At 33.6% G+C, this 27,709-nt stretch overlaps 2 protein-coding genes across 3 annotated transcripts in view; both read right to left on the minus strand.

Annotated features, from left to right (window-relative positions):
• LOC108976428 (ATP-binding cassette sub-family G member 1) overlaps positions 1-27,709 on the minus strand; it is a 32,648-nt gene that overhangs the window by 2,041 nt on the left and 2,898 nt on the right. Inside the window, exons 2-6 of one of the 2 annotated variants that reach the window (XM_018945523.1) lie at positions 19,357-19,677; positions 3,733-3,862; positions 1,071-1,609; positions 544-1,002; positions 355-471 (exon numbers count right to left, since the gene is read on the minus strand). In XM_018945523.1, the coding sequence (XP_018801068.1) occupies positions 355-471; positions 544-1,002; positions 1,071-1,609; positions 3,733-3,862; positions 19,357-19,441 (1,330 nt within the window). In that variant the 5' untranslated portion in view covers positions 19,442-19,677. Of the gene's footprint in view, positions 1-354; positions 472-543; positions 1,003-1,070; positions 1,610-3,732; positions 3,863-19,356; positions 19,678-27,709 lie in introns of those variants that run through there. The other variant, XM_018945524.1, reaches the window with a different exon arrangement.
• LOC108976430 lies at positions 25,721-26,261 on the minus strand. The gene is made up of 2 exons (XM_018945525.1): positions 25,943-26,261; positions 25,721-25,873 (listed from the first exon to the last, which is right to left on the minus strand). Exons 1-2 carry the CDS (start codon positions 26,244-26,246, stop codon positions 25,788-25,790), a joined length of 390 nt encoding a protein of 129 aa, XP_018801070.1. The 5' UTR covers positions 26,247-26,261; the 3' UTR covers positions 25,721-25,787.

Genomic DNA, 27,709 nt, shown 5'->3' on the forward strand with positions numbered 1-27,709 from the left:
TTCACAAAATCAGAACTATTACTTGATAAGATATAAATCGTGTGAAAGAGTAAGTGCGCCGACCAAGTTAAAGATAATGACTGTTAGTTCAAGGTTCTAATTTATTTTCTACGTCAGAGCGAAAAATCTAAATTCAAAAACAATTATCTTTAATTATAGACATTTTTAATTTCAATCCAGTATTTCGGATTAGATATTTGAAAATTATATTAAATTAAGATTTTTGGTATTACAAACAAAAAAGATTTAGTCCATATAATAACTCAAATACTCTTTCAATGCATTTACTGCAAACCTCAATATAAGATTTCAGCTTCCAGTTAACGCGTGTTCACTGTACTTTGGCATACTTACAGCTCAATATCGGCACCATAACTTGTGTATATGCAATAATTATAATCACACCAATGCAGAACTTCAAATGATCAAACATGCGTGAGCCCTGATTGCCGAGATTCAGAAAAATCAGGCCTAAAAATGTCATACCAAATCAAATTAATAACGCCTGCTCCAACAAAAACACTTAAGCAGCTCGCCACTCACCGAAGCACAGCGCCGTCAGCACGTGATGCAAGAACTGTATAAGTAGGGCCACACGCTCGCGCATTATGCGCACCAACATCATTTTGAAGAGCACACAAAATTGATGGAGGCTCGAAGTGTCCTCGTGTTCGGTGTCCAGCAACTTCGTGAAGGTCTTCATATGCTCGTAAAATGCCGTAACACCGCCAATAAGCGTGCCATCTGTGGAGAGATTCGTGCCGGCCGAAAGAAAATTTTGCCAGCGGCTACGTTTGGGTTCTTCCACGAAGAAAGTGCGCACCGATTGTTGGAAATCTTTCGAAGGATTTTGATAAATTGGCAATGTTGTTGTATTATTTAAACCATTCAACGGTTGTTGTTGTTGATGATGTTGTGGCGCATATATCAGCTTTCCATTGTCGGTTAGTTCGCTGAGCACAGGTATGAGTTTGCCTTCATCCGCATCGCACAACTCAATAACTACAAGAACAAGAAGAAATTAAAATGTAGAGTCATAAAGCTGCGTAACCTTTAAAAACTGAACTCACTGTAATCCGATGGACTATAATATTTGGGGCACTCAATATGCACGTGACGTAGAAACGGTATCACCGTACCCGGTTGACCCTGGTATACGCACTGTCCGCTGGCCAGCACAAAAATACTATCAAAATAATTGAAAATCGTCGCAGACGGCTGGTGTATTGTACAGACGATAGTGCGTCCCTCTTTCGCCAATTGACTCAATAGGCGTATGCATTGGGCTGCTGTTACCTCATCCAAACCGCTGGTAGGTTCGTCGAGGAAGAATATTTTTGGGTTCGCCACCAATTCGAGCGCAATTGAAAGCCGTTTGCGCTCGCCGCCACTCAACTTTTCAGCGTAGACATTGCGCCGATGGTTCAAGTGAAGATTTCCAAGTATTTCTGTAATAATTTCTGCTTTGCGCTTGCAATGCGGCAATTTGAGGTTGCAGCTGAGTGTCATTAGCTCTTCAACTGAGAGTAGTGTTTGATGATTGTCCTCTTGTGTGATGTAACAAGAACCTTTACGCTCAATTTTAATGTGACCCTTAACGTCTGATGTGCTGCAAGTAGAATGGCAAGAAGCAATATTTTAGTCAATTGAAATAAGATTGTAGTTTCAAAGTCGTTATGAAGAACCTCTCTGCCATAATCTTCAATATGTTGTGTTGAATGAATAATTAAGGAGAAGGAAAATCGTAAACAAGATTTACTATCTTGTAGTGCATTCTAGTAGACGGCTAGTGTAAACATTTTTGCTGAGTCGAATTAATAATTATACCCTGAACAAGGTATATTAAGTTTGTCTCGAAGTTTGTACCACCCAGAAGGAAGCATCGGAGGCCCCATAAAGTATATATATTATATAAATTATCAGTATGTTGAGCTGAGTCGATTTAGCCATGTCTGTCTGTCTGTATATACGAAGTAGTCCCTCAGTTTTTAAGATATCGTTTTAAAAATTTGCAAACGTCATTTTCGCGTCAAGAAGTTGCTCATTTGGCGGAACTGCAGATATCGGACCACTGTAACATATAGCTGCCATACAAACTGAACGATCGGAATCAAGTTCTTGTAAGGAAAACTTTTGCATTTGACCATGTATCTTCACAAAAGTTGATACAGCTTATATGCTAGGGCAACAATGTAATCTCCATAGAAATTGTTCAGAACGGACTACTATAGCATATAGCTTCCACACAAACTGAACACATAATTACTAACAGAAATGCACCTGTGAAGGGTATATTAGCTTCGGTGCAGCCGAAGTTAACGTTTTTTCTAGTTTTCTCTTGCTCTTATAAGAACTCGGGCGCGTAAGCGGAAGAATTGAAAAAGAACAATTTCAGTAGGAACTCTACTCTTAAAAACTGCATTCGTCGCGTTGCGTCACTCATGTTGTTTGAGCGCAAACTGAGTTAGAAAGCTCTATAGCATTTTATGACCTTCGACGAAACATGTATTCAAATAGCTGACTTCACTCAATGATCCTGCTCCAGAAATAACTAAAACTGTCAGATCAACCGAAAAGATGGTTTTGGGATTCATAAAGTTTTAAAACAGAGAAAAGCAGAAGACGGTCGCTCAGCTGTACTTTAGAGCCTATTCGATGTGGAATTACCGAATAAACGGTGCCATTTTGACCAAGAAAGAAGTGATCTTCCACCATGACAATACACGGACTCACCCCATTGCAGGCGCCACTACTAACCGGTCGTATAAAGCTATGTCAATCTACCGTATACTCCACAGAGTTTGGCCTGTGAGACTTGTTGTTTCCAAAAACGCGAGGCGAGACCCCACGCCGGGGAGAAATTGAGTGGAATAAGTTAAAAAAAAAAAGGTGGATCCCCATTTCCTTCTTTGCACTTAGCCATTATCTACAATATTCTTTCATTATATTCAACTTCATAACTTCTTCACTAGCGAAATATCTATCGTCAAACTACCGTTAAGCGTTAAGTTAATCTCTAATGTCTCTTTCTGGAAAACTTCATGGTTCCCTAACACTTTATTTAAAATCAAATTTATATTTTTATGCGAAATTTGTGAGCTAGACTCAAATATTTTTAATGAAGAAAACAAAAAAATAAGTATCTAGAACTAGTTGTATTAAGAAATCTTTGGCGAATAATATAAAAAACACTTATGCTTTCCTATATAACAACATTCAAATATTCACAGTTGTTAACAAAAAGTTTCAAATCACGGAAGTTTTAGAGACATGTGTTTGCGTTTTTTCGCATATTGTTCCGCATATAGAAGAACATTTTTGTGCATAAGCGAAGAAATACGAGTTCGAAAGCTATTCTGTAGCCATTAATCAAACTTAAATTCCAATATCTGCTAAAAAAAAACTCATCAATTAAGCGAAACAAGGCACTTCGATTTCTTTTTATGCTGTAGTTTCTTGTTAGACATGACTTTGCAAATTTTTTTGCGCTCAACACTATATGCTTTATATTGACCTTGACTTTCAACAAATATTTGCAGTAATAATGCTATCATCTTCTTTATTGTTGCTATTGGTTTGCTATATTTTCCTCTTCCCTATTGGTGTCATAAAATTGTCAAAAGCAGTAATGCTTGAAAAGTTGAAATTCTATACAATGTATAAATACATCTATGTGTACCATATATATATACTTGTATGTATACATAATTATGTATGCATGTAGCCACTTACCGCAAACCAGATAAAGCATTGAGTAAGCTACTCTTGCCCGCACCGGAAGGACCCATAATTGCCGACAATTGACCATTGCGGAAGCTGCCGCTGACACCGCGCAATATTTGACGAGTTCCAGTGACTTTAACTGAAAAAAAACATATTAAATTAATTGGATATACAAACAGTGCATTATACTTGTACATATGACAATTATGATAATATATTATAAAATGCAAATACACAATAGGGTTCACTTTCAGTAACGAATATGTGTGTAATGTTGGTTAAAGACTCTTCAAACATTGATATATTCATTTTAAATTACCATGTGATTAAGTTTGACCCGAGCCGACGAATAAACTACATTTTCACTTATTTTAATACAAAACCCAATTGTCGCCTTCAAGAGTTTTATTAATTTTCAATACATATGTACATAGATTCCGAATCTAGCAATGATACGCTTTGTACCCAAAAAACTAACCAAATTGATTGAGCCGATTCATAAGATTTTAAGATACTGTGCTATCTCTCTGATGACCATAGTTTATCTTTTAGGCATATTTATGACTTTTAGATGTCTTTACATGGTTTGAAAATATCCACTCAAAGCGTTTTATCAAAAAATGTCGCTTATTGCAATAATCGAACAGTTCATTTATATATTTAAATTTAATTACAGTCTTTATGGAATAAAAATAATAAAAGTCTATTAAGACTTTCGGATTTGATTCTGATTTCGAGACACTTTTCATGAACTATATAAGAAGTTCGAATAACGTTTTAACTAAAAGAACACTCTCTTTAACATCAAGATTTACACGCAAATAGTGGTAGCCTGACGAATATTATAGCATATATGTACATATGTATGTATGTTGATACAGTCGGTAAAGTCTGAATCTACATCAAGCCCTGGGTCGATTTTAGTTGCCGACCAATATCGAAAAAGAGTATAAAGTTCGATTATATTTTTATTATACAAAAAGAATAAAGCTTCTCATTGTATGCTCCAAAACGGTTTAAATCCAGGTATAAGTGTCTCCACTGTTGTTGTTGTTGTTCTTGCAGCGACAAAAAACATTCCTGAAGTAATTTCGAGGAATGTTGCCGAGTTGACAGTGCTTGGACGCATAAAAATCCAAGTTCGTTCCGAATACTTATATCCGACTGTCGTGGTAACGGTGTCTCTATTTATCGTAGTAGCCCGCCGAATCCCCTAGCAAATAACAGTGATTTTCAAAATTCGTAGAACTGTAAAAGTGCATATGGCACAAACCAATCCGATAGTGGCATCGATACGATTGACATTTTGCGCTTTTAACCATGTCATGTTAACATTATTTTAACATACTATCTCTTATGTATGTAAATAAATATTTTTATGTCTAGGTATTTTTTATTAATTTACACAATTTAGCATTGACAGTGCACTTACACAAGTGCATATTCATACGCCCAAAACACATATATACATACAAACGTTTAATCTAAGCTCGATAAATGATTGAGCAGAGCTCAGCATCATTACAGACTTATTAGCACGTTTGACGGAAGTTCAGTGCAAGCTAATAATTTGTATGTATATGTGTGCTTACAAATGGTATGTATGTATGTATGTGCAACATGCATGTTCACAAACTCGTACTTATACATACATATGTAGTGCTTGCATGTAGTCATTTGTGTTTCCGTGATCGATGTGAGTTGACTTACTTACACACATACATATGTGACATGAAGGCATGTGCTTATCACAAAATTAGCTTTTAATGTAATTAATCATCGGTATAAAAGTTGTAAGTCTAAAGTGCTAAATTTTTGCAAACAAGAAAACTGTAGTAAAAATCATGCATTCCTACATGTAAAAAAAAATGATTTTACATTAAAAAACGTGTTGCAAAATAATTAACACAAACCACTTTATGGAATTCTATGTATATGATTTCCCTATACATGCACTTTTGAAATATATTATGAAGTCAGTTGTAAATATTATACTGAAAACAGCGTTTAATTGGCATTAAATAATATTTTTTTTAATACGAAAAGATTAATTAAAACAAATTTTCAAATTTCTTATTACAAATACAGACTTGAAAAATAAGAAACAAAAATTTTAATCCCAAATGTATAGTTAATAAATTAAAAAAATTTAAAAAAAAATGTATTTCAATTACCGTGTCAGACAAAACATATTTATTATTCTCGCAATTATTATTTTATTAAAATAATAAATAAAATTAATATAAACAAATCACGCAAATTTGAAGAATACCTATTCAGTTTATGAAAACATACAAAACCTTAAAATTATTTCACTCCATGCAAAAATTAAAATATTCAAATTCAATGCGACAAAACATATTGGTATTATATATTTTATTAATCTTGTAATACTACCATCATTTTTAATTCCTTTAGTGCATCTATTTGGCACAGAAGCTAAAAGATTGTTAATAACTTCTTGTGGCATGCTTGACCCTGCTTGTTTTGCAGCTTTGAACAATTTGATCTGGTGAATCTTTTCAGTCTATTCTTATATTTATTAACTCCCAAAGATTCTCAATAGGATTGAGATCCGGCGATTAACTTACCAACTTTAGGGCATTAATATTTGAAACTACGACCCAATTTGCCACTAGTTTCGACGCATGTTTTGGGTCATTGTCGTGTTAAAACGACCATGAAAGTGACATATTACTCTCGGCATGGGGAAGTATCATGTTCGCAAGGATATCATTGTATATGAATCGATGCATAATGACATTTATTCGATAAAGAGGCTATGCTTAACCGAACCTTGGCACTATCGGGCATCTAACTTTTTATTTTTTGGTCGAACTCAAATTAATTTTGATTCATTTGAGGAAAATACTGTTTTCCATTGTTTGACTGAGCAATTGTTGTGTTCCCGAGCAAATTGTTATCGATTTAGTCGATTTTTTTTCTTGATATAAAAGGCTTTTTCACTGCCCCATAACTTGTTAGCCCACCTGCACACGCTCTTCTTTGCACAGTATGGTTGCTAACTTCCAAATTGAATGCTTTAACCGCGCTCACTGCCGACTTATCTGGAAGCTTGCTTAGTTCTCTAAGTACAAGTGTTTTTGAATCGTCATATCGTGTTGAAGCTTTGAGTCGTCCTACACGATGGTGAGTTTTTACAGCTCCACTGTCCCTAAATATCCTTATAATAAAGCTCACTTTTGACTTATTGACATAAAATTTGTTACAAATGTCTTTTTGTGACAATCCATTCTTTAATAATAATTTCTTTTAATAAATTGAATGTTTGTTGCCAGCCATGGCCACTTTTTGTTATAAATTTTTCGAAAAAAGTTGTATTTAATCGCGTCAGAACTTTTTATGTAACGGCAATTGGTTGAACTAAAATGATGCCGATTTTTTATGTCGTTGTACAAATTACATAGAGAATTCAAAATCGTCAGAAAATAACGAGATTTTCGAACCTCATTGCGAAAAATTGCCACTATTCCCATTTGTTTTGTCGCAGTGAATATTGAGTACTTCTATTTGCTTTCGTATAAAATTGAACCTATTTAAAAAAGTTATAAGGTTTTTCATATTTCACTAAATAAACAATTTGCATTTATATAAATAATAAAAAGTGTCTTAAAATAGTGTTTAACAGTTTTGTCAAAGTCCTTTCACTCTTCTAGTCTTTTTAAATTTTATTTGATTTTCATCTTTATTTCATTAGAAAAATAATAATCGAAATTAAAGATTTTGCAATAAAATTACTAGATAATATTTAATCCCAAATTTATTAATTAGATGATTCGCACCAAATTAAAAGCGACCATATGTCACTTTGATAAATTTTTACGAAATTAGTCTATTAACCTTGACTATTTTAAGAATGTTGAATTTGACACGATCATTACTTGTATTGTTATTGTTTTAACACAAATTGCTTTTAATACCCACGGAAGAGACATAAGCCAAAAAATTAAACAACCACAAACCAAAGATCAATACCAAACTGACAACTAAATGTAAACTAAATTTTCGAAATGAATGATGTTAATAAAAACATTGCAAATATTTGTAAATATGTACATAAAGCCGCTAAGTAATGTGAATGTAAACAAATTAATTGACTTCTGGTTGGTATTCACTTATGGTGTCTTGGGGTAAATGGTAGATGTGCATAAAAGAATAACAAGAATTGCCGAGCACAGTAGAGATAATGAATTATCATATGCATATACTAGACTTGGTTAAATTTACAGGCATATTTGTTTATAAGAGACATAAATATAACTCGCTAGAAGTGCAACACAGCCACAATAAGAATGGTCACAATCCATTGCTTTCTTGAACACAATACTTTGTGTAACACCTCCAGAGCTGCAACGTCAGCGAGCAAGAATAAATCCACTGTTCTTGTTGTTGCTTCTGTCGCGTAGCCGTTAAAGCATTTAATTGCCAATGTGAGCGCATACGGCACATAAATATTGCACCTGCAAATAACCACAGCAAACAAATTACCCATTTAAAGTAAGAGCTAAAATAATGCAGACATAAATGGCGTGTGAGTGCCAACAAAACTCACATGTCGTGCGTGCAATGAACTTCACAACGCCCTTTTTATTTGGTTTTTATCGGCAAATGCATTTGCCGCACTTTCAGCCAATAATTAAAAATAAACAGCAAGCAAAAGCAAGACTGACAGCAGCAGCCGAAGTAACTGCAGCACCTCCGAAAAGGCGTCAACTGTTGACTCACTGCAGCTTGTTGTGACTGCTGCTAATATGTAAGCATGTACATACATATGTGAACGTGTCAATTGCGGTGCTGTTATCTGCACTCACGCCTCTATTCTATACGTACTGTGTATTGTATGAGTTGAATGTGACATTTGCACGCACACGAGTTGTATGTGTTTACACAACAACGTGACTTTTTATTTAACGGCCACTAAACAGCAAGCAGAAAAAATAGCGCATAAAAAATGTTAGAGAAAGAACCCGCTTTGAGCAAATTGAGTCGACAGCACTCGCTCATTCAATTTATAAACATAGTCGTATTTATATTCATTTTTATATATTTAACATGCAAAGCATACATCCAAAACTATAAACAAATTGCTTTTATGCTCAGCCCTAATAAATTGAAATATAAAGTGGGGAAAATAGCAAAAACAAGAAAAAACGTTAACATCAGTTGCACCGAAGCTAAATATCCTTCACAGGTTCATTTCTGTTAGTAATTATGTGTTCAGTTTGTATGGAAGCTATATGCTATAGTAATCCGATCTGAAAATTTTTTTCGGAGATTATATTATTACCTTAAGCAGTAATCCATCTCTAATTTCGTGAAGATACCACGTCTGATGTGAGAGTTTTCCATACATGAATTTGATTCCGATTGTTCAGTTTGTATGGCAGCTATATGCTATAGTTAACCGATCTAAACAATTTCATCGGAGATTACATTGTTGGCTCCGGAAATTATCTATACCAAATTTCGTGAATATATCTTGTCAAATCTGAAAGTTTTCCATACAAGAACTTGATTCCGATCGTTCAGTTTGTATGGCAGCTATATGTTATAGTGGTCCGATAAGCGGCAGTTCCGACAAATGAGCAGCTTCTTGAAGAGAAAACGACGTTTGCAAAATTTCAAAACGATATTTAAAAACTGAGGGACTAGTCCGTATATATACAGAGTATATATACAGAGTCCGTATATATACAGATATACGGACAGACAAACGGACATGGCTAAATGGACTCAGCTCGACATACTGATCATTTTTATATATACTTTATAGGATCTCCGACCCTTCCTTCTAGGTGTTACAAACTTCGTGACAAACTTAATATACCCTGTTCAGGGTATAAAAAGAAGAGTATGTCACATGAAGTGTCCAACGGCGTTAATAATGCTGAGAAAGCTGCTGTTGCTGACTCCAAACAGAAGAAGTGACAGATACTTATATAGAAAGAAGTGCCTAAATAATGTAAACTTATGCAGTCATCTACTTACATTTACATATGTGCCTTATATACGAGGTTTGTACAAAAAGTATAGAGAATTTTGAATTAACGCGGGCTACGTTTTTTCCAATCGTCAAAACAGTTGTTAAAGCCAATTTCCGCAATTCAATTCAGTCAATTCCAAGGAACGGTCGTTTGAGTTTGCTGAAGAGCTAAAAGACACACGGAGCTAAATCAGCCGAATGCGGTACGACGATACGTGGCATTCTTTTTATATTCCTATCCCAGTTTGGGAAAATGGATGAAATCGGACCATAACCACGCTTACTTCCCATATTGCACAATTTTAATTTCCTCCTCAATCAATATATCGGGATTAAATTTATGACTAAAAATTGTTCAAATCCAACAAAAATTTTCACGCCCCTATGTTCCGAATACTTAGACCCCGGTACCTATAGTTGATTTTTGCTAGAAAATATCAGTTAATGTCTGAGATATATAACTGAAATTCAGGGATAGTACTTCTCTGATAATAGTATTTCTGTATGTCAAAAATAGGTTCAATCGGATCAATACTTCCCCTAGTCTCCATATATCTAATGCAAAGATAATCGAACCCGCCCTCTAATATGTTTAATGTGCATATCTCTTAAACCAATAAAGCTACAACTACCAAATTTTCGCAGTACGAATACTACAAGAACTGCTACTGATATTATCAAAATGAATGACGTCGGATGAAAACCTCGCTTACTCCAAATAATATATAACGGTACTGTTAAAAACTACTAAAAGCGCGATAAATCGATAACTAAATGCGCCAGAAACGTAAAAATTTGCCGGTGGGATGATTTGACAAGAATTATAGCTTTATAGGGACCAGGGTAAAAACTAGACAATGGGCGTGGTACCGCCCACTTTGTGGTGAAATCCCATATCTCGGGACCCGACCGATTTTGATTAAATTTGGAACGAACGGATTTTGGATTTTTTCTATTCCTATGTCACGCTGTGAAAATGAGTGAAATCGGACAATAATCACGCCTACTTCCCATTCTTTTATTTTCCAGTACGCAAATCAAGAAGCAATTGATATAATGGAATTAAGCTTTGCACGAATAATGTCTTTAGTGCATGCCACTTTATGACAAAAAATTCTTCAAATCCAACCAAAACTGTTCAAGACCTTAGGTCCCGAAAATGTGGACCATAGTACCTATAGTTGGCTTTTGACCGAAAATATCGACCAATGTGTGAAATATGCAATAGTAATTCAGACAGAATATGAAATGGGTGGAATCGGGTCAATACTTCCCTTCCTGGTGACTTTATGCTGGATATATCGGTCAATATTTGAGGTATCTCAATGAAAATTTCAGAACGTATTTGACTCATGATAGTATATCACTATGCCTAACATTAATACAATTTGGCGACAACTTCAACATCCGGCTAATTTTGTATAATGACTACGTATAATGATTGGTTTTTGTAAAAACGTTATTCGAATATATACATATGTAGGTCAGTGTATAACTTATATATGGTGTAGGTATATTTAAAATATATAAAATTGCTTAGATTCCGATCCTCTGGTTGATGTTTTACATCGTAATGTATTTCTATGCCTCTGATTCCTGCAAGTTGCAAGAGTACAAAATGTTCGGTTACACCCGAACTTAGCCCTTTCTTACTTGTTTAGTTCTGATATTATTAAGTGTAAAATAAATTTTGTAATAAAAGTGAATCGAAAACAAGAAAAAAACGTTAACACCGTTGCACCGAGACTATACGAGTAGTACCCTGCAAAATAAAGAAACGCCAGCGTTCAGTTTAGTGTAGTAAAAAATGTGCTTACATACACATTTTAGTAAGAATATAAAAACCATGTACATACGTCATCTAATTGGTTGGATTGCCAGCTCATCAACCTACTATGTCCGCTTTCAATTTTGAAATTTCAATAAGAGATGTGAATAACTCAGAATAATTATAAATTAAGTACCGGTTTTAAGGTATTTTCCGTTTTAAAATTGTGGTTTGCTGAAAATTTCCATTGAAAGCGTTAAATTATCGGGCTTAGTATTAACAAGTAAACAAGGGCCAAGTTCGGGTGCAACCGAACATTTTATACTTTTGTAACTTGCATGAATCAAATCCAGTGAAATACTTTAAGGTTAAACCCCAATCATATACAGTAAAGTCAGCCGGATGTTCGAAAATCCTGATATTAAGAGCAACTAATTTTTGACATACAGATATCCCATTATAAGATAAAGATTACCCTTAATTAAAGTCAAATATAACATACGACAACTGACCTACTTTTTTGATCAAAAGTCAACTACAGGTATCAGGGTCTAAAGACTCGGTACCTAGGGGCTTGAACAGTTTTTATTGTATTTACACAACTTTTGGTCATAAGGTGGCACACACCAAAGGCATTATTCGTGCAAAGTTTTATCCTGTTATATTATTTGCTTCTTGTGTACTGGAAACTGAACGAACCAGGTGGAATTTAAAATTGTGCTATATGGAAAGTAGGCGTGGGATAGGAATATAAAAAGAATGCCACGCACCAAATTTTGTCGAAATCGGTTGGTCGGGTTCCGAGATATGCGATTTTACGAAAAAGTGGGCGTCGCCACGCCCATAGTCAAATTTTCAAAACATGAACCTCTCGGTGGTAAAATTTAATGTCTCTGGGGTATTTTGTTATTAATTTATGGCGTTTTTAGTTGTTTTTAACAGTACCATTATATGGGGAGTGAACGGTGTTATCCTCCGATTTCACACTAATAATATTTGTACTCAGCAAATTTGGTTGTTGTAGCTTAAATTGTCTAGGAGATATGTAAAACAAACTTGTTACAGGGCGGAACCACGGCCACTTTAAAAAAAAACCAAATTACAGCTTTACATCTTAATTTTGCCCTTAGTTATGGCATTTTATATGTTTTCGGTTAATGGCGGTTGTAGGCGTGGCATTGGCGAACTTTTTTGTACTACGGAACCTACATGCCAAGTTTCATCGAGATATCTCAATTTTTACTCAAGTTAAAGCTTCCACGGACGGACGGACAGACAGACGGTCAACCGGATTTCAACTTTTCTCGTCACCCTGATCATTTATATATATATAACCCTATAGCTATGTATATTGATTACTTTTAGGTGATACGTACAACCGTTAAATCTAAATCTATAGCAACTGGTTGCAAGAGTAAAAAATAATATAAAAAATAAATAAAAACGTACGATTGTGATTATTGTTATAAAACTATAAAAATAGCATCAAAACAAATTATAGTGTCAATATTAGAGCCATATATCACAGTAAATAATTTTCGAAGTTATTGGGTAATACTTAATATTGCCATAAAATCCAAGGGCTCAACGTGGTAACGGTTTCCGTAAAAGTGTTGCACCTCTGCACTTTTGTGAAAAAAAGGTTAAAAATGGGGTGAAAGTGTACCAGTAAAATGCTATAGAAGGCGTTCAGTTCACCAATACTCTCTTCTATAGAGAGCATTGGATATTCCAGCAAGATTCTGTTCCAGCAAAGGCATAGAAGTCATATTCCGAGTTTCATATTTCATATTTATTTCAGAAATCCATTGAGTCTCAAAAAATATTTCGTCGTCAATATCAATAGAAACTGTGCGTGGTACTGTTGATGAATAACTTGTGTGATAGCAAAAAGTGATGATTTCGAATTGTATATCTTGTAACCCGGCACAATTTTAGTATCGTCTCTACTTGATTTTTATTGTCGAAGTTAGCGAGTTCACGCTCTTAACGCTAAGCAATTGAATACTTCGCTAACATATGAAGGCTGAGCTCAATACTCGTAGCAAACTTGTTACTCTACGAATTTCGTATTGAGAGACTACTTTCGCAGGGAAAATACATGGTATAACCGTTACCAACATTGGTAATATGTCACAATCTTGTTTAACATTAACTAATCATTAAACCGGCCATAACCGGGTAAGCGATTTCTACGCCAGTATAGAAGAAGAATTATTAAACTAAATTAAGGAAATCAATTCAAATATCTACATAAGCAAATTCACGCTTAGTATTAGATGAAGTAAGCTGCAGTTGGTGAAAAAATATGAATTTGGAAACAAAAATTTTACCCGAAAGACATACTACCATATATAATCTAGTGCTAGAACCTTTAAGAAACTTTTTAACAATTTCTCAAAATATTTATCCTAAACCTTAAATAAAAAAAATTAAACTTTCATTGATCGGTAAGTCTATAGTTTTTCTTCAAGAATACCCCCTTAGTAATAAATCTCATTTCATCTACTTAAAAACGACAGACAAGTACGTTTCTCAGCAAAAATAAAAATTGGCAAATTCATAGAAATTCACTACGTGATTTCATATCAGAATTGTTATAAAAGCTACCTGGAATTGTCTCAGGCACACAAATTTTGGAGCAAAAATAAAAATTGACAAATTCATAGAAATTCACTACGCGATTTCATATCAAAATAGTTATAAAAAATACCTGGAATTGTCTAAGGCACTGAAATTCCCATGATCAATGCCTAAAAAACAATTTCCTTCTCTGTATGTCATCACTCAATTTTATTGCCTGTATAATTGCCAACAGGCATAATTTGCAAAGCTGTAAATTATTCGTCTACTTAAAACAAACTTGATTACGTACATGTATATTGCACATGTACACATAATTGAGTGAATTTCTTAAAATGCATTGTGCATTTAAAATACACTGAAATGCATACTACTAAATTGCAGTCGAATAGTTAATCAAGGTCATGTGCTCACATTAGTGGTTTAATTGATTTCTGAGATTGTCAGGAGTTGATTTGCAATTATTATTATCCATTTAGTTAACACCTACTTTTAGTTCAATACTAAAACATTTTCTAAGCAAGCTTCAAATTGTTAACTGTCAAGACAACCATAAATAATAAGAAAATTAGTTGCTGCAATATTGAAATCGCCACTAATAGAAATAGAAAAGCATTTAAATAAATGCAAATTTTATAATAACTGAGTTTTATTAGAGCTGGCATTAATGACACTCATATAACAAAGCGTAGTTTCTGTACCCATTAATTTAACACTGATTAAGGGTTTCATAATTGTTTCAACACCCAGCTCCTGCAATCGTTATTTTATTTATAGCAGTCATGCAATGCATTACATAATACAAGTAGTACGAGTACAATTATAAAATGGAGTACATAAATTAGTTTCGTGAAATTATCATATATGCCATTTTTTACGAAAATGGGTTTTTGATGCAATGTAATTCATCTAATATAACTTATAATGATATTATATGTCTTGTATCGAAAATTCTAAAAAAATATCTGGCGACTAACAAAAGTTTTCAAGACCGAAGCATACTCTTGTACAACCTCCAGAGGTGACTTAGTGACTGATGCCCAGGGCATACTGAATTTATGGAGGGAATTCTTCTCCAACTTGCTGAATACTAGTGAAACCTTAATACCAGGACAAGAACGAGACCAGAACCCGATTCCCCAAACGATGACGACTAATGTCGATGATGTTTTATTGCCCGACGATGAAGAAGTTCATCTGAAGGACAACAAATCGGCGGGGGCCGATGCATTGCCGTCCGAGGTATTCAAATACGGCGGCGAAGAAATGATAAGAAGCATTCATCAGCTTCTTTGTAGAATATAGGCGGACGAAAGCATGCCCGACGATTGGAATTTATATGTGCTCTGCCCAATCCAAGAAAGGGAGACCTTCGCAAAAAGTTTTCATTACAACGACTTAATACTGATCGGATAATTAGTAAGGCAGCTATATGAGATAGTGTGGCGACATTGACATATTCTGCAGAGAAAAAGGCATATGACAAAATTTCGGATCGACAGCTGAAAACTAAGTACTAAGTATATATAAGCAGACGGACGTGCCCATAAATAAACTAAGCTCGTCATGTTGATCATTTATACATATACTTTATAGGATCTTCGATATACCCTTCCGGCTGTTACTAATCTCGTGCAAACTTAATACACCCTGTTCAGGGTATAACAAATTATGAGACCAAACTTTTAGTTCATTTAGTGTTAAGCAAATAAGTTAATGCGTTACCACAATTTCTACCCACAATAATATACACATTATATACAGATTTGCATTTATTTAAAAAGTAGGCATTAAAAATTAGTACACAAGCCAGTAGTGTAATGTATTAATTATTGTAATTTATACGCCATAAAATATTGCCGTTAAGATTGTTTTATCATATTGCAAATAGTTTGTTTCCACGCTTACTCACAAAGTTTTGTGTGGTGTGCTGAAAGATGAATATATGACTATATGTGTATATACTTGTATGCTTTTATATATGTGCTATGTACATATATAATAGATATTTACATGCAAATGAAATTGCAAGATTTATGCAAGCATGATTATTCTGCAAGCTTTAAGCGGTTAATCCCACGAGTTATGGATTAAAATTATAATTTAGACAGCTGTCAAATGAGAAGCAGGAAAAAAATTCTATCATAATGATGACTATATTAATTAATAAAAAGTTCTATGTATAGGTCTTATTCTGAACGGCATGAAGCAAGATACTTTGTCGGCAGCATGTGTTAAGCGTTGAACACGAACGTTTAATTGAATTAGACAGTTTAAGATAAAGAAAAGTATAAGCTTAATGTTGTCACAGCACGTGCACTTCTTTTAGAAGTAGTTTATATTTAGCATATATATATATATACATATATGTGTATAATATTTACAACATTTCATAATGCGATGTGATTGTCATTACAACTTAGCCTTTTAGTTTGCACTTTTAATACAAATTTTGCTTTATTTCCTTATAATTAATTATATAGTAAGTTGTGACACTAATATCACGATACAACTGACAGTAGCAAAGTTGTAAGTTAAGTAAATTAATTTTATATTTGACAGAAGCAAAGTTCGCAAATAAGCAAATAATTAGTCTTCTAGTAATAATGCAACAACTTTAGAGACAAAAAATATTAAAATACTGTTAAAAACATTTCTTTATACACCACAAGCGCTCAAGACAATGATAATCGTGAGAGACGCACACTGTCTTCAATTCGCAATTTCTCGGCTTGCTTCTGTTCTAATGTTAAAAAAGATTACATGTAAAAACAACAACAAAGTTATCAAATTGAATTCATGCAAGAGAGTATGCGGATGCCTCACTAAAATGATATAGCGACTTGTTTCAGTGCTACCAAGACTTAAAATCATCCTAAATTCCGCTTATTACACTTAACTTTTTCCTTAATATGCTATAATTTTTTTTCTTAATATTATTTATATACAAAATTACATTAAATTAATGTATAAAGTGGTTTTGTATGTTAGGACAAACGTACAACTGACCCATTTTACATTACTTTCTCACCCACAACCATAATAATACAACTACCACTAAAAATCATGCGATTGCAGAAAAACACGCCTTTCTTTAACCTAACAACAATTTTCATTTCTTTCATTAAATAACGCTTTGAGTTTCCTTTTCATTAATATTACCTTATTACACGCTAGACTAAGAGAGCGAAAGTAAATACCAACGAACTGCCAAAACAAGAAAACTCGCTTTTCGGTTGACTAAAAATAACGGTTACAGTGGGATGTCAGTGTCAATAATTTAATTTAGCATAGGATTTAATTCTTCTATGTTACAAAGCACACGAACTGTTAAACTTTTCTAGTAGTTAGAATTTTCAAAAAATCGATTTTTTTCTAATTGCATTTTCTTAATGTACATATATTTATAAATACACACAGATTATTTCATATCGTTCCGGTGAATATTTTCCAAGTTACATCGAAATTTGAAAGTATAAGGCCAAACTTTAAACACGATTTTTCTCAAAATGCTGTTTTCAAAGTCGGTGACCAACATTACTCAAAAACGTCTACGCCGATTCTTCTCAAATACAACATCATCTTCTAAAATATATTTTTTAGTAAATAATAGAAGATTTTTTTTCACCTATAAATTTTTTTTTAAACAATTTAAGACCAAAATTTTTTTCAAAAATCGATACTTTAATCAAATAATTTTATTTTGCTTATTTCTTCGATTAATTACTAGATTTAACATTAGTTACTATAGTGGTCACCGCAAAACGTCTTTTTTAAGAGGACTTCCGGTGATCAGCTGTAGTTCCTTTTCAAAAACATATTTTTAGTGTTACTAAGACACAGTTAAAAAGTACCATAATATGTGTACAGATTTTTGGTTCAAGAAATTTAAAGACGTTTCTCACAAAAATTATTGCAGAATTCGCTTTTTCTACCCTTCTAACTATGTATAAAACTCCGTAAAAAAGGGCGTCACGGATCAATGTTTACTTCAGTCAAAGTACTTCTAAAAAGTAAAAAAAATTTTCATTGGAAATGAAGGAGCTTGTTTTTCATGAAAAATATATGTATGTATAAGTATAAGGAAATAATAAAAAAATATCGTTTTCTCAAAAATATGACAACAGGTTTCTGGGGTCACTCTAAGAAATCATAAATATTTTTCTGTGCTACCATATTTAGTAGCAGAGAACCTACAACCGGTGTTGTCAGCAGTTCGAAAACATTAGTCATTATTGTGCTAGAACTTCAGTAAACAATCTTGTAGAGCAGTTTATTGAAATTGGTAATGCAAAACACACCCTGAACGTTTTTTCGTCTTATAATCCCTTTTTTTCTCTCTTTCTCTCTCTCTCTCTCTCTCTCTCTCTGTCAGAACTTTCAAGTTCTACAAGTAAATTCTGGTCAATCTGTCAAACGCTCAACTGTCGCTTTGATAGTAAAAGCGAATAGAAATACAAATGTTTGAATTTCTGTGAGAAAATTAGTAGAAAACTTTTTATTACAAGTTTTTATACCAATTATAATGTACATATGTAGTATTCCAATGTGAATAATTTGTTTAAATATTGAACTGTTGAATATTGTTGATGTTTCCTTCCATGTATTATTAACTCCATAGCATCGTGACCGGGTTCATGGTATAATTAAGTTATTTAACTACCAGGTTCTAAAATAATCTTGACCAACCCCTTTACTCAACAATTAAATTCATTGCACATCACTATGACGTTTTAAGTCCAATGAAGTGCTGTCTTTTAAATTTCAAACAGAAAAATTATTTGTTTACGCTAATAAGGCCACACACAGAGCGAAACGTGCCATAACTGATAAATTACCAATTGAATTACGGGCTAATAAAATGTCGTCCAGTTAATTTCATACGTGATTGGCATTTGAAAATATATGTATGTTTAATTTATAATCTCAAAATAATGACAAAAAATGTCAAGCGAATTATATTTTTGCCCATAGCACCTAAATGAAGTATAGAATCTCAAAAACTAATTTTATGATTGATCAATATTTTTTAGAAATTGTTATAATGTTTTTAGGACGTTCGTACGTGAACTTTCCATCTATTGTTGAAATTCAATTGTTGTGTAAACATTTTTTTATGTAATTTTCACAGTTAATATTTATTTTACAGCAACAATTCTTGTGTAACACCACAGTGCAGCACACGAAAAACTCGTCATTTCCTTACCACCAATATTTTACCACAATTTATTTATTTTTCCTACTTCAATACAACAGTTAAGTAAATGAAAATACTCACTGTAGTGTTTGCGCTCCTTAACGGTGTAGTAAACATCTTGAAATTCGACATCTTTCGATGGCTTCAGACAGGCGGTATGCTCCATCGTTGCGGCTACGATGTCCCGTCTACACTTTATTTATGTATTTTACGCAATAACTTGTTGTTATTGTGGTTGTTGAAATATGATTGGAATGTTATTTTTCTAACGCCGCATTTATTTTTTTTCGCTTTACTCAATTTTCAGTTATCGCTCAATTTACCATTTCGGTGGAACGTGTTGCGCTTTCAAAATGTTGCATTAAAGTACTTAGAAATGTGTTCAGAAGTGTGAAGTATGAGCTGTAAGTAAAACAAATGCGAAGACATACATATGTAGTTATTTTAGAGTATTATAATTTATCGTCAATGTTAATATGGAGCGTTTTATCGCTTGTGTATACAGAATTGTATGAATAAATGTGGAATAAGTATACATATGTATGTAGGTCTCAAGTTACATATATAAAATAAAGTAAGTGCAATATATGTGTACATATGTATGTATATATATGTATACCTGTGTAAGCTAGTACTATGTATATGTACATATGTACTTATGTATTACTAATGAACAGTCACGGGCAAAAATACAGCAACAGCTTAAACCGTCATATTACACAATAACTAAATGATTCAAGTAAGTGCATAGTAAATATAAATTTTGATTACACCATATAAAATATTTCCAAACAAATCGATTATTTTAAACAATTATCTAGACGATTACAAAGTCATGCGTAAGCGTAACCTATTTAAATTCTATTTGGAATGAACGTTTTTATATTTAAGTAGCTAGCATTAATGCTACTCATGTAAACCAGGTCTAGAGCGTATGAGTAAAACAGAGAGTGAAATTTTATTAGCATTAGTTCCGAACTACAAGTAGTACAATGTCAATAATATTCTCCGTTCGTATTCTATAATGAAGTAGCGTTGAAGGGAATAGCAAATATTTAAACAAGCTAGTGTAGTCTAAATACATATATTATAAGCTTTGAGGTTAATTTTTTTTTACTTTTTCCTCTAAATTATGTACAACTAATCTTAAAAACCGCTTAGTAATGTAAAGTACTACACACACATTCAAATAGTAGTTCATGATCTATTAGACATTCATATGATCTATTAGAGATTTTTAAACTTACTTTCGAACTTCAAAATACAGCGAGTGATGATCAACAGGTCATTAAAATAAAGGAAGTGGTGCTTGAGAATCCACGATTAACAGTCAGAGATATTAGTATAATATCGGAGAGATCAGTGAAAACAATTTTAAAAGATCACTTGTGCCTAAGAAAAGTGAAAGCAAGATCTTCAATCAACGCTTACTACCCGGAAGCAGACGAGATCTGACGAATATTGAGGCAAAGGTGAGCCGATGCCGAAAAGCCCACGTCAAAGCAGATCAAAAATTAAGTTTATATTGACAGTTTTCTTCGATAATCACCGTGTGGTGATTTTTGTACCACGTTAATGCACAGTCGCATGCAAAATAGATTTTTTGTGATTTTTTCACCAAATTTTCAAGCAATATTGTGCAGCAACCACCGTATTCGCCTGACTTAGCTCAATGTGACTTCTGGCTACTTCTGGAGTGACTACGAAACTTATGTTATAATTTGGTACTGTAAAATTTATTTCAAATAATTTTTATGCCGACATATAATAACAACCCCCTTGAAGCAGGCTTTACCAGTCAATAAATAAAATTTTAATAATTTTTATAAGTTTTTCAAGACATATTTATTTAATTTGTTATTAAACAGATTTTAAGAAATATTTACCTTTTTTATTTTTTTAGATCATATTGTTTGATTTTAAATTTAATGTTTTTATTTGTTAATCATTTTGAGAGTCTTTCTTGCCGGCCAGCTTATAAAAATTTAAATGAAGTATAGGCGATTAACATCAGATTAAACTGTGTGAGACTTAGAAATAAAATGAGAAAATTTTGTAAAAATGGGATTTAATTATCAACATAACCTCCTCTTGGCGTCTGTATCCTGAAAGTTAGCCAAATGTAAAGAAAATGGTTAGTGGGGCAGTGATTCGTACCATAAACGACCAATTTGATCTTCGCGGGGTGTCAGTCGACACGTTGTACACTATGCATCGTAAAATGAGGCCGTTTTTTCTGCATTCGACTGCGAATGTCCAATAGGTCTGGACATTTGAGACTTGTTACCATTTTGTATAATTAGAATTTATAAATAAAACGAAAATTTTTCAATCATCATCCAAATTTATTTTAAAGCCTTCAAAGTAACATTGTGCCAACGCTTCTTCCAATCATCAAAACATTTATTATAAGCACTTTCCGGGATGGCCTTCAGCTCTCGCGTCGAATTTGTTTTAATGTCTTCAATTGAGTCAAAACGGTGTCTTCGTAGTTCCTGAATAGCCACAAGTGACACGAAGGTAAATCAGGTGAATACTGTTCTTGATCAATGATATTTGTTAAGTGTTTGACCAAAATTTAACACAAATACGTTAAAAAATGTTGTAAAATTCGGCAAACACTACTGTGGTCGACTGACATAAACAGCTGCTGTAAACACACTGGTTGACAAATCGCGCTAATTTTTGGCATCAAAATTAAGGACAGTTGTACCAGCCTAGGAAAAAAATTTACCTGTCTTCCATATCAAAAGAAGAATAAAATAAAAAAATAAAAAACTTTTTTTATTTCACGAAATTCAGCTTGTGATAATGTCCGAGGCAGCACTCAAATCTCCGAACAAAATGTTGAGATCGGATCACTATAGCATAAAGCATTCACACTGATCGATCAAAGAAGCGCATGTAAAGTGTTTTATTCTTGCTTTAAATTGAACAAATGTGTTTAAAGTTATGTGTTCATTTTTTAACGCTTACACTACTCTATAGCATTTGATATTCATTTCCATTTTAGAAACAAGTTTTTTAAAGAAAACAGCTTATAAATTCCTAGTAGTAATCTGTTGTTGACAGCTTGCTAATTAAGTGATGTGTGTAAACTAGTACAATTAGCATACAAGTACTAACTGTTAAAGCAAAACATTTTCATTATGGCATAACATATTATTGGCACCACAAGCATCTAGAGACGATTTTCCATGTATATACTTGTATGTATTCACATAAGTAAGAATAAATAAAAATCTTGATTGCTTAATACATACCTAATTTATAATAAGTAAATATTTATTTACATATGTATTTACAACGCATGTTTGCATTTGGCGTGCGACTTAATAGCTTACTTTCTATCTCCCGGCATCTATCTATAAAATGATACAAAATACTTGTACACATGCCTACATATTATATATAATATATGTACATATATTTTATTATTCTTCTTTGCCAATCGCAAATAAATCATAATTCTTTATCTGCCAAAGCAGTCAAGTCAAGCCGGGTAGCGGCGAAGCAACGTGTGATTCATGTCTAGCTGTCATTACTGACACCTCATTAAATATGCGCATACATATATGTATAAAGTGTGTTTATATTTATCTAGCCAGTTGCTAAAACGGTTGTCTGATTTTTAATTTGCGGTATCAATAATGAACAGCATAGCGAAAGCGAGTCTTAGGTCAGTAATACCAAAAATTTTCGAATTCTTGTTTTCTGTAATATTGTTTGGTATTTTTCCACCCGGCTCTTTCCGGTTTGGCGTAAGTTCTCGACTGCTGTAATTTTCCTTTCCGTTTAAACAAGTTTTGGTTAAGCCTTTTCAAATAACCGGTAAACATTTTATGGATTCAATAAAATTCTAGGATTTTTAATTAGTTTATTGCTTTGACACTTAAGTGAGACAGCATTTATGGTAGATATGCCAATATATTGTTTGTAAATATGTTTCAGACAATGAATATTACAGTGGTTTGAACTAAAACTTTTCGAATTCTTCGTTCGATTACGAATTTGCATAAATTAAAGCTTTGCTTTTTTAATTTCTTTGCTTCTCATTAAATTGTGGGGAACTTCTGCTTTTAACACATACATTTTCCAATTTTGAAGTGAAATACATATATCCAGAACGTTTATTTTTATATTTTAGTGCCTCATTAAGATATTGGCACTTCGTACCAATTAACTTTGCCTCTTTTACTTTTCGTTTTGTTAAACACAAATTCTTTTCTACATTTCCTTTTGTCCATTTCTCAGAAATAAACTTTGAAACCGCGCTATGTCCAAGCATGCCACGCTATCTTCAGCTGTCCTTTGATTTTGCCTCCACACATTGTTTTTTATGTCGCTTTTAACTACAGTGAAACTTCGATAACTCGTATTTGCAAGGGACCACAATTTAAATACGAGTTATGGAGTTTTTCAAGTTATCAAGTTATACAACTTATAGAGGCAACATACAGAATATACGAATTATAGAATTTTTTTTATTTATTTTTTAAATTTTACATAAAAAACAAGAAATGATGTTAAAAAACGTTCTATGTTTTCGTCACGTACGGTTTTTTGTGAAAAAAATACGAGTTGAAGAGGCTTTAGATACACATTTTTCGCGAATTTTTCTAGGGACCGAAGAAATACTATGAAATATTAAGGTTTTCGCTTATCGAGGTTACGACTTATCGAAGTTTCACTGTATATCCATTAAAAAAGCTGCGGTTGTTCATAGAAAATAGTACGTAGTCGCATCTTCAATATGCAAACATTCAAATAAATTTCTATGTGATCCTATATACACATATGTATGTATGTATGTGTATATATGTATGTGAATATACGAGTATATACAACATAGAAAGGCACGTAAGTAGAACATTTCTGATTGTTGGTTCAGTTTGTCTTGCGTTGAGTTTGGTAACAAACACAAATAAGCCGTTATTAATTTCCCAGACCTTGTTAAGTAGGTAATCGAATAAACAACTCGTAAAAATTACACAAACTTACATTGTTACAAAAGTAGCGGCCGGAAATTTCCCGAGTAAATGATAAATCGTTAAGAAAGTGTGGAAGAGATGGCAAGAGAGCTCTACATCTAAGTAGAGTCGAAAGTCCGTTCGAATGATTTTGATGGATATTTTGGGTTTGAAACGCGTTCTTACTCCACTTGTCCAGACAGGTCTCTTTGGACATGCTTGATCGACAAAATAAATATTGATGAATAATTAAATATTTCAGGGTACAAAATGTACATGTTATAAATCTCATAGACTGGAACAATCAAGGGGAGGATGGAGTCACACATGATGGAGTGTGTGGAGGATGGAGTCATGTGTAGAAGTTCACGCAAGTGAGGAAAGTTCTCTGATCGCCATTCACTTGGGACTGGCCAGAAACGATTCTTTTACATATGACTCAAGCAGCTCACGACTTCCGGTCCTTGACCAAGTATCCTCTGGGTAGCCTAAGAACATCCGTTTGAAGGCGAGCTAAAGTGAGAAGGTGAAACATTCCCTGCATAGGGTTGTGTGCTGGGTTTGGGACCCGCCACGTAAAAAAACCAACCCAATGAAAACGCAACAACAGCCTCGGATGAGAGACCCCACTTTTAATCGCGGTTGTTAACTCGGCTATAATCGCGTAAACGGTGACAACGCCAATCAAGAAGAAGAAGGATCAATCAAGTAGAAACTAAGCATACAGAGAACTGGTATAAATCTTATAGACTGGCATGAATGGAACCAGCACCTATACATAGACATGTATAATCAAGTAGATGGCTGTCATAATCAAGTAGTATTGTATCGAACACAAAACTAGTATAAGTCTGAAAGACGGGTACAATTAAATAGAATTTAATCATAGAAACAATTTTAAAATCTCATTAACTATCACGATGAAGTAGTAAAACCAATAATTGCATATATTTGCCTATTACAAGACACCGTGTTCAATTATGCGAACAAATTAATCCTCTTCTTTTTTATTGTCGTGGACATCGCTTACGCGATTATAGCCGCGTCAAACGTTCTCCCTTTTCGCTGTTTGGTGTATCCATTCGGATGATATGGCCTACTCAACGTAGCCGCTGTCTCTTAATTCGCTAAAACTATCTTAATGTCGTCGTATATCTCGTACAGCTCTTCGTTCCATTTCTGCAGAACTCGCCGTTGACAATGCGCAAAGGAGCATAAATCTTCCACAGAACCTTTCTCTTGAAAACTAATAACGCCGAGTCATCAGATGTTGACGCAGGTTGTGGGGTCACCATTTTTGTGGACACACTTAAATTCCAATCAACGGGTATGCTTTCATCCGACTATATGCTAAAAAGAAGTTGATGCAAGCTCCTTACCAGTTCTTCGCCGCCATTCATAATACATGAGCGTACTGACTGGATACGGTAGAGGGCGTTCGTAGCTAACGAATGAGCGGCTGGTCAGCCGTGGTTCGAGCCGAAAATGCAGAGTTCGTTCTCGGTAAAACTGCGACAGAGACGTTAATATGATAAAACAGGCTTACCTAGATATTGCTTTCGGTGGCACTAGGCGTTTTTGGAGAGCCGGGAAGAGGTCGCTGATGAAGACTGGAAGAATGAGCACATCTGAAGTGAAACGATGTTCATTGTCTTTTTTGACATCGTCCACCATAAATTTCTTATTCCTGGACAAACCTTCAACGCCAAATTTTACGTGGAAGTCGTAAAGAGACTCAAAGGAAGGGTCAATCGGTTCCGCGCGGACCGGTTTTACAGCCATTTCGAAGTTGCTCCACTCACTCCGCCTTTCCTGTGAAGAGCTACCTAACCAATGCCGGCATCTCAATGCTTCCACAGCCGCCCTATAGCCCAGATGTGGCCCCAGGACTTTTTTGTTTATTTGCCTGAAAAGGCCGATGAAATGCAAGCACTTTGAGACAACAGAGAGGATCCAAGCAGCATGCTTTTCGGCTCTCATGGTTATACCGAAGAATGCCATCCGGGAGGCCGTCAATGCTTGGAAATAGTGCTGGCAGCGTTGCAGCAACGCAGAGCAGGAGCCTATTTTCAAAGTTTTTAAAGAATTGTAACGATTGGTTCAATAAATTTTTTTAAATTGACTCAGTCCTATTATTTTCCCGACAAAGCCCGTACCTTACATATGTACATATATTACAAATTTTATTTCGCTAAACTCTATCTCTCATATCTTAATATAATACATTACAGATAAAGCTAACGCTGAGTAATTCTTTGAAATATTGTTAAGGCTTAGGACAAATTGTAAAATACTCCGAAAGCAAAAGAATTACAAAGCAATCGATTATAGTATATAAAAATACTAGTGGATCCGGCCACGCTCTGCTGTGGTATACATTTTATACCATTATTCATATCATAAGCTATTCAATAAAGTGAAAATTTTATTTACGAATAAAGGAGAAAACGTTTTTGTCGGTATAAGAATCCGAGAGATTGTACTTGAGATTTAATTTTGAATAACTTCATACAAATATATTTCATTGGAAAAAATAACGAATTTAAAGCTGCTTTCTCAGTGCCCGGTTACTAGCCTTTCTGTCCAGTTAATGGGGTTGTCCGTTTAATAGAGCTTTCACTGTATTTTTTTATTTATGAATGTGTTTTTACTATTCTATCTTCTAATTTGGTTCGAACTGGACCAGTGTGCTAAATTTTATTAAAATCGGTTCCATCGTGGACAAACAAAGTGACACGTGATTTTTATATATAAAGATCTGCCTTTATTTGTTTAGTTTTTGAATTTTATTTATCTTATTTTAAATTTTAAACGCACTTTTTCATTATTTTTTATAATTTTTTTATGTTTTTGTTATAGTTTTTTAGTTTATTATTATTTTCATTGATTTTTTGTTTTTTTGATGTTTTTTTTTTTAATTTCAAATTTCATCAATTAAAGTACGTATTTCACCAAAATTCACTCAAACCGGTTTTTGGATGTGACGCTAAAAGAAATATTACTTTTCCTACGAAAAATGTTAGCTCTGATAGGCATAAACAAATGTGTATTAATGAGTGTGTGATAAATAGTACAGAAAATATTTTTTACGCATATACTGAAGCATGAAACTGTTAATAATATGCAAACATCAACATTTCGCAGACATTAATTAACAAGGATTCAGAAATATAGAAAAAAATTGTTAAAAAATAAAATTAATATTAATACGCAAAGCGAAGTGAATGACTTACAGAAATTTGTTATAAAAATTGAGCATGGAAAATAAATTGATTATGCAAAAGAGATAATAAAATGTTTCGCCAAAATGAAGCAATTGCGGAAAGTTAAAAATTTCCGAGTCATTTTAACATACTTATGTACGTATTTTAACATAATATAGGAATGTTAATATATTTAACAGTTTATTGGAGGTATTGAATGTACCGTCAAACGGTGTGTAATTAAATAATTAGAAGTCACTT

The sequence above is a fragment of the Bactrocera latifrons genome, unplaced genomic scaffold (genome assembly GCF_001853355.1).
Source record: "Bactrocera latifrons isolate USDA-ARS-PBARC rearing strain unplaced genomic scaffold, ASM185335v1 scaffold_76, whole genome shotgun sequence".
Classification (NCBI taxonomy): Eukaryota; Metazoa; Arthropoda; class Insecta; order Diptera; family Tephritidae; genus Bactrocera; species Bactrocera latifrons.

Coding starts and splice junctions, on each gene's coding strand:
- LOC108976430 (XM_018945525.1), bottom strand. CDS start 26,246: ATGGCATTCTTCGGTATAACCATGAGAGCCGAAAAGCATGCTGCTTGG. Junction 25,874..25,942: donor CGTAAAATTTGGCGTTGAAG/GTTTGTCCAGGA, acceptor GTTTCACTTCAG/ATGTGCTCATTCTTCCAGTC.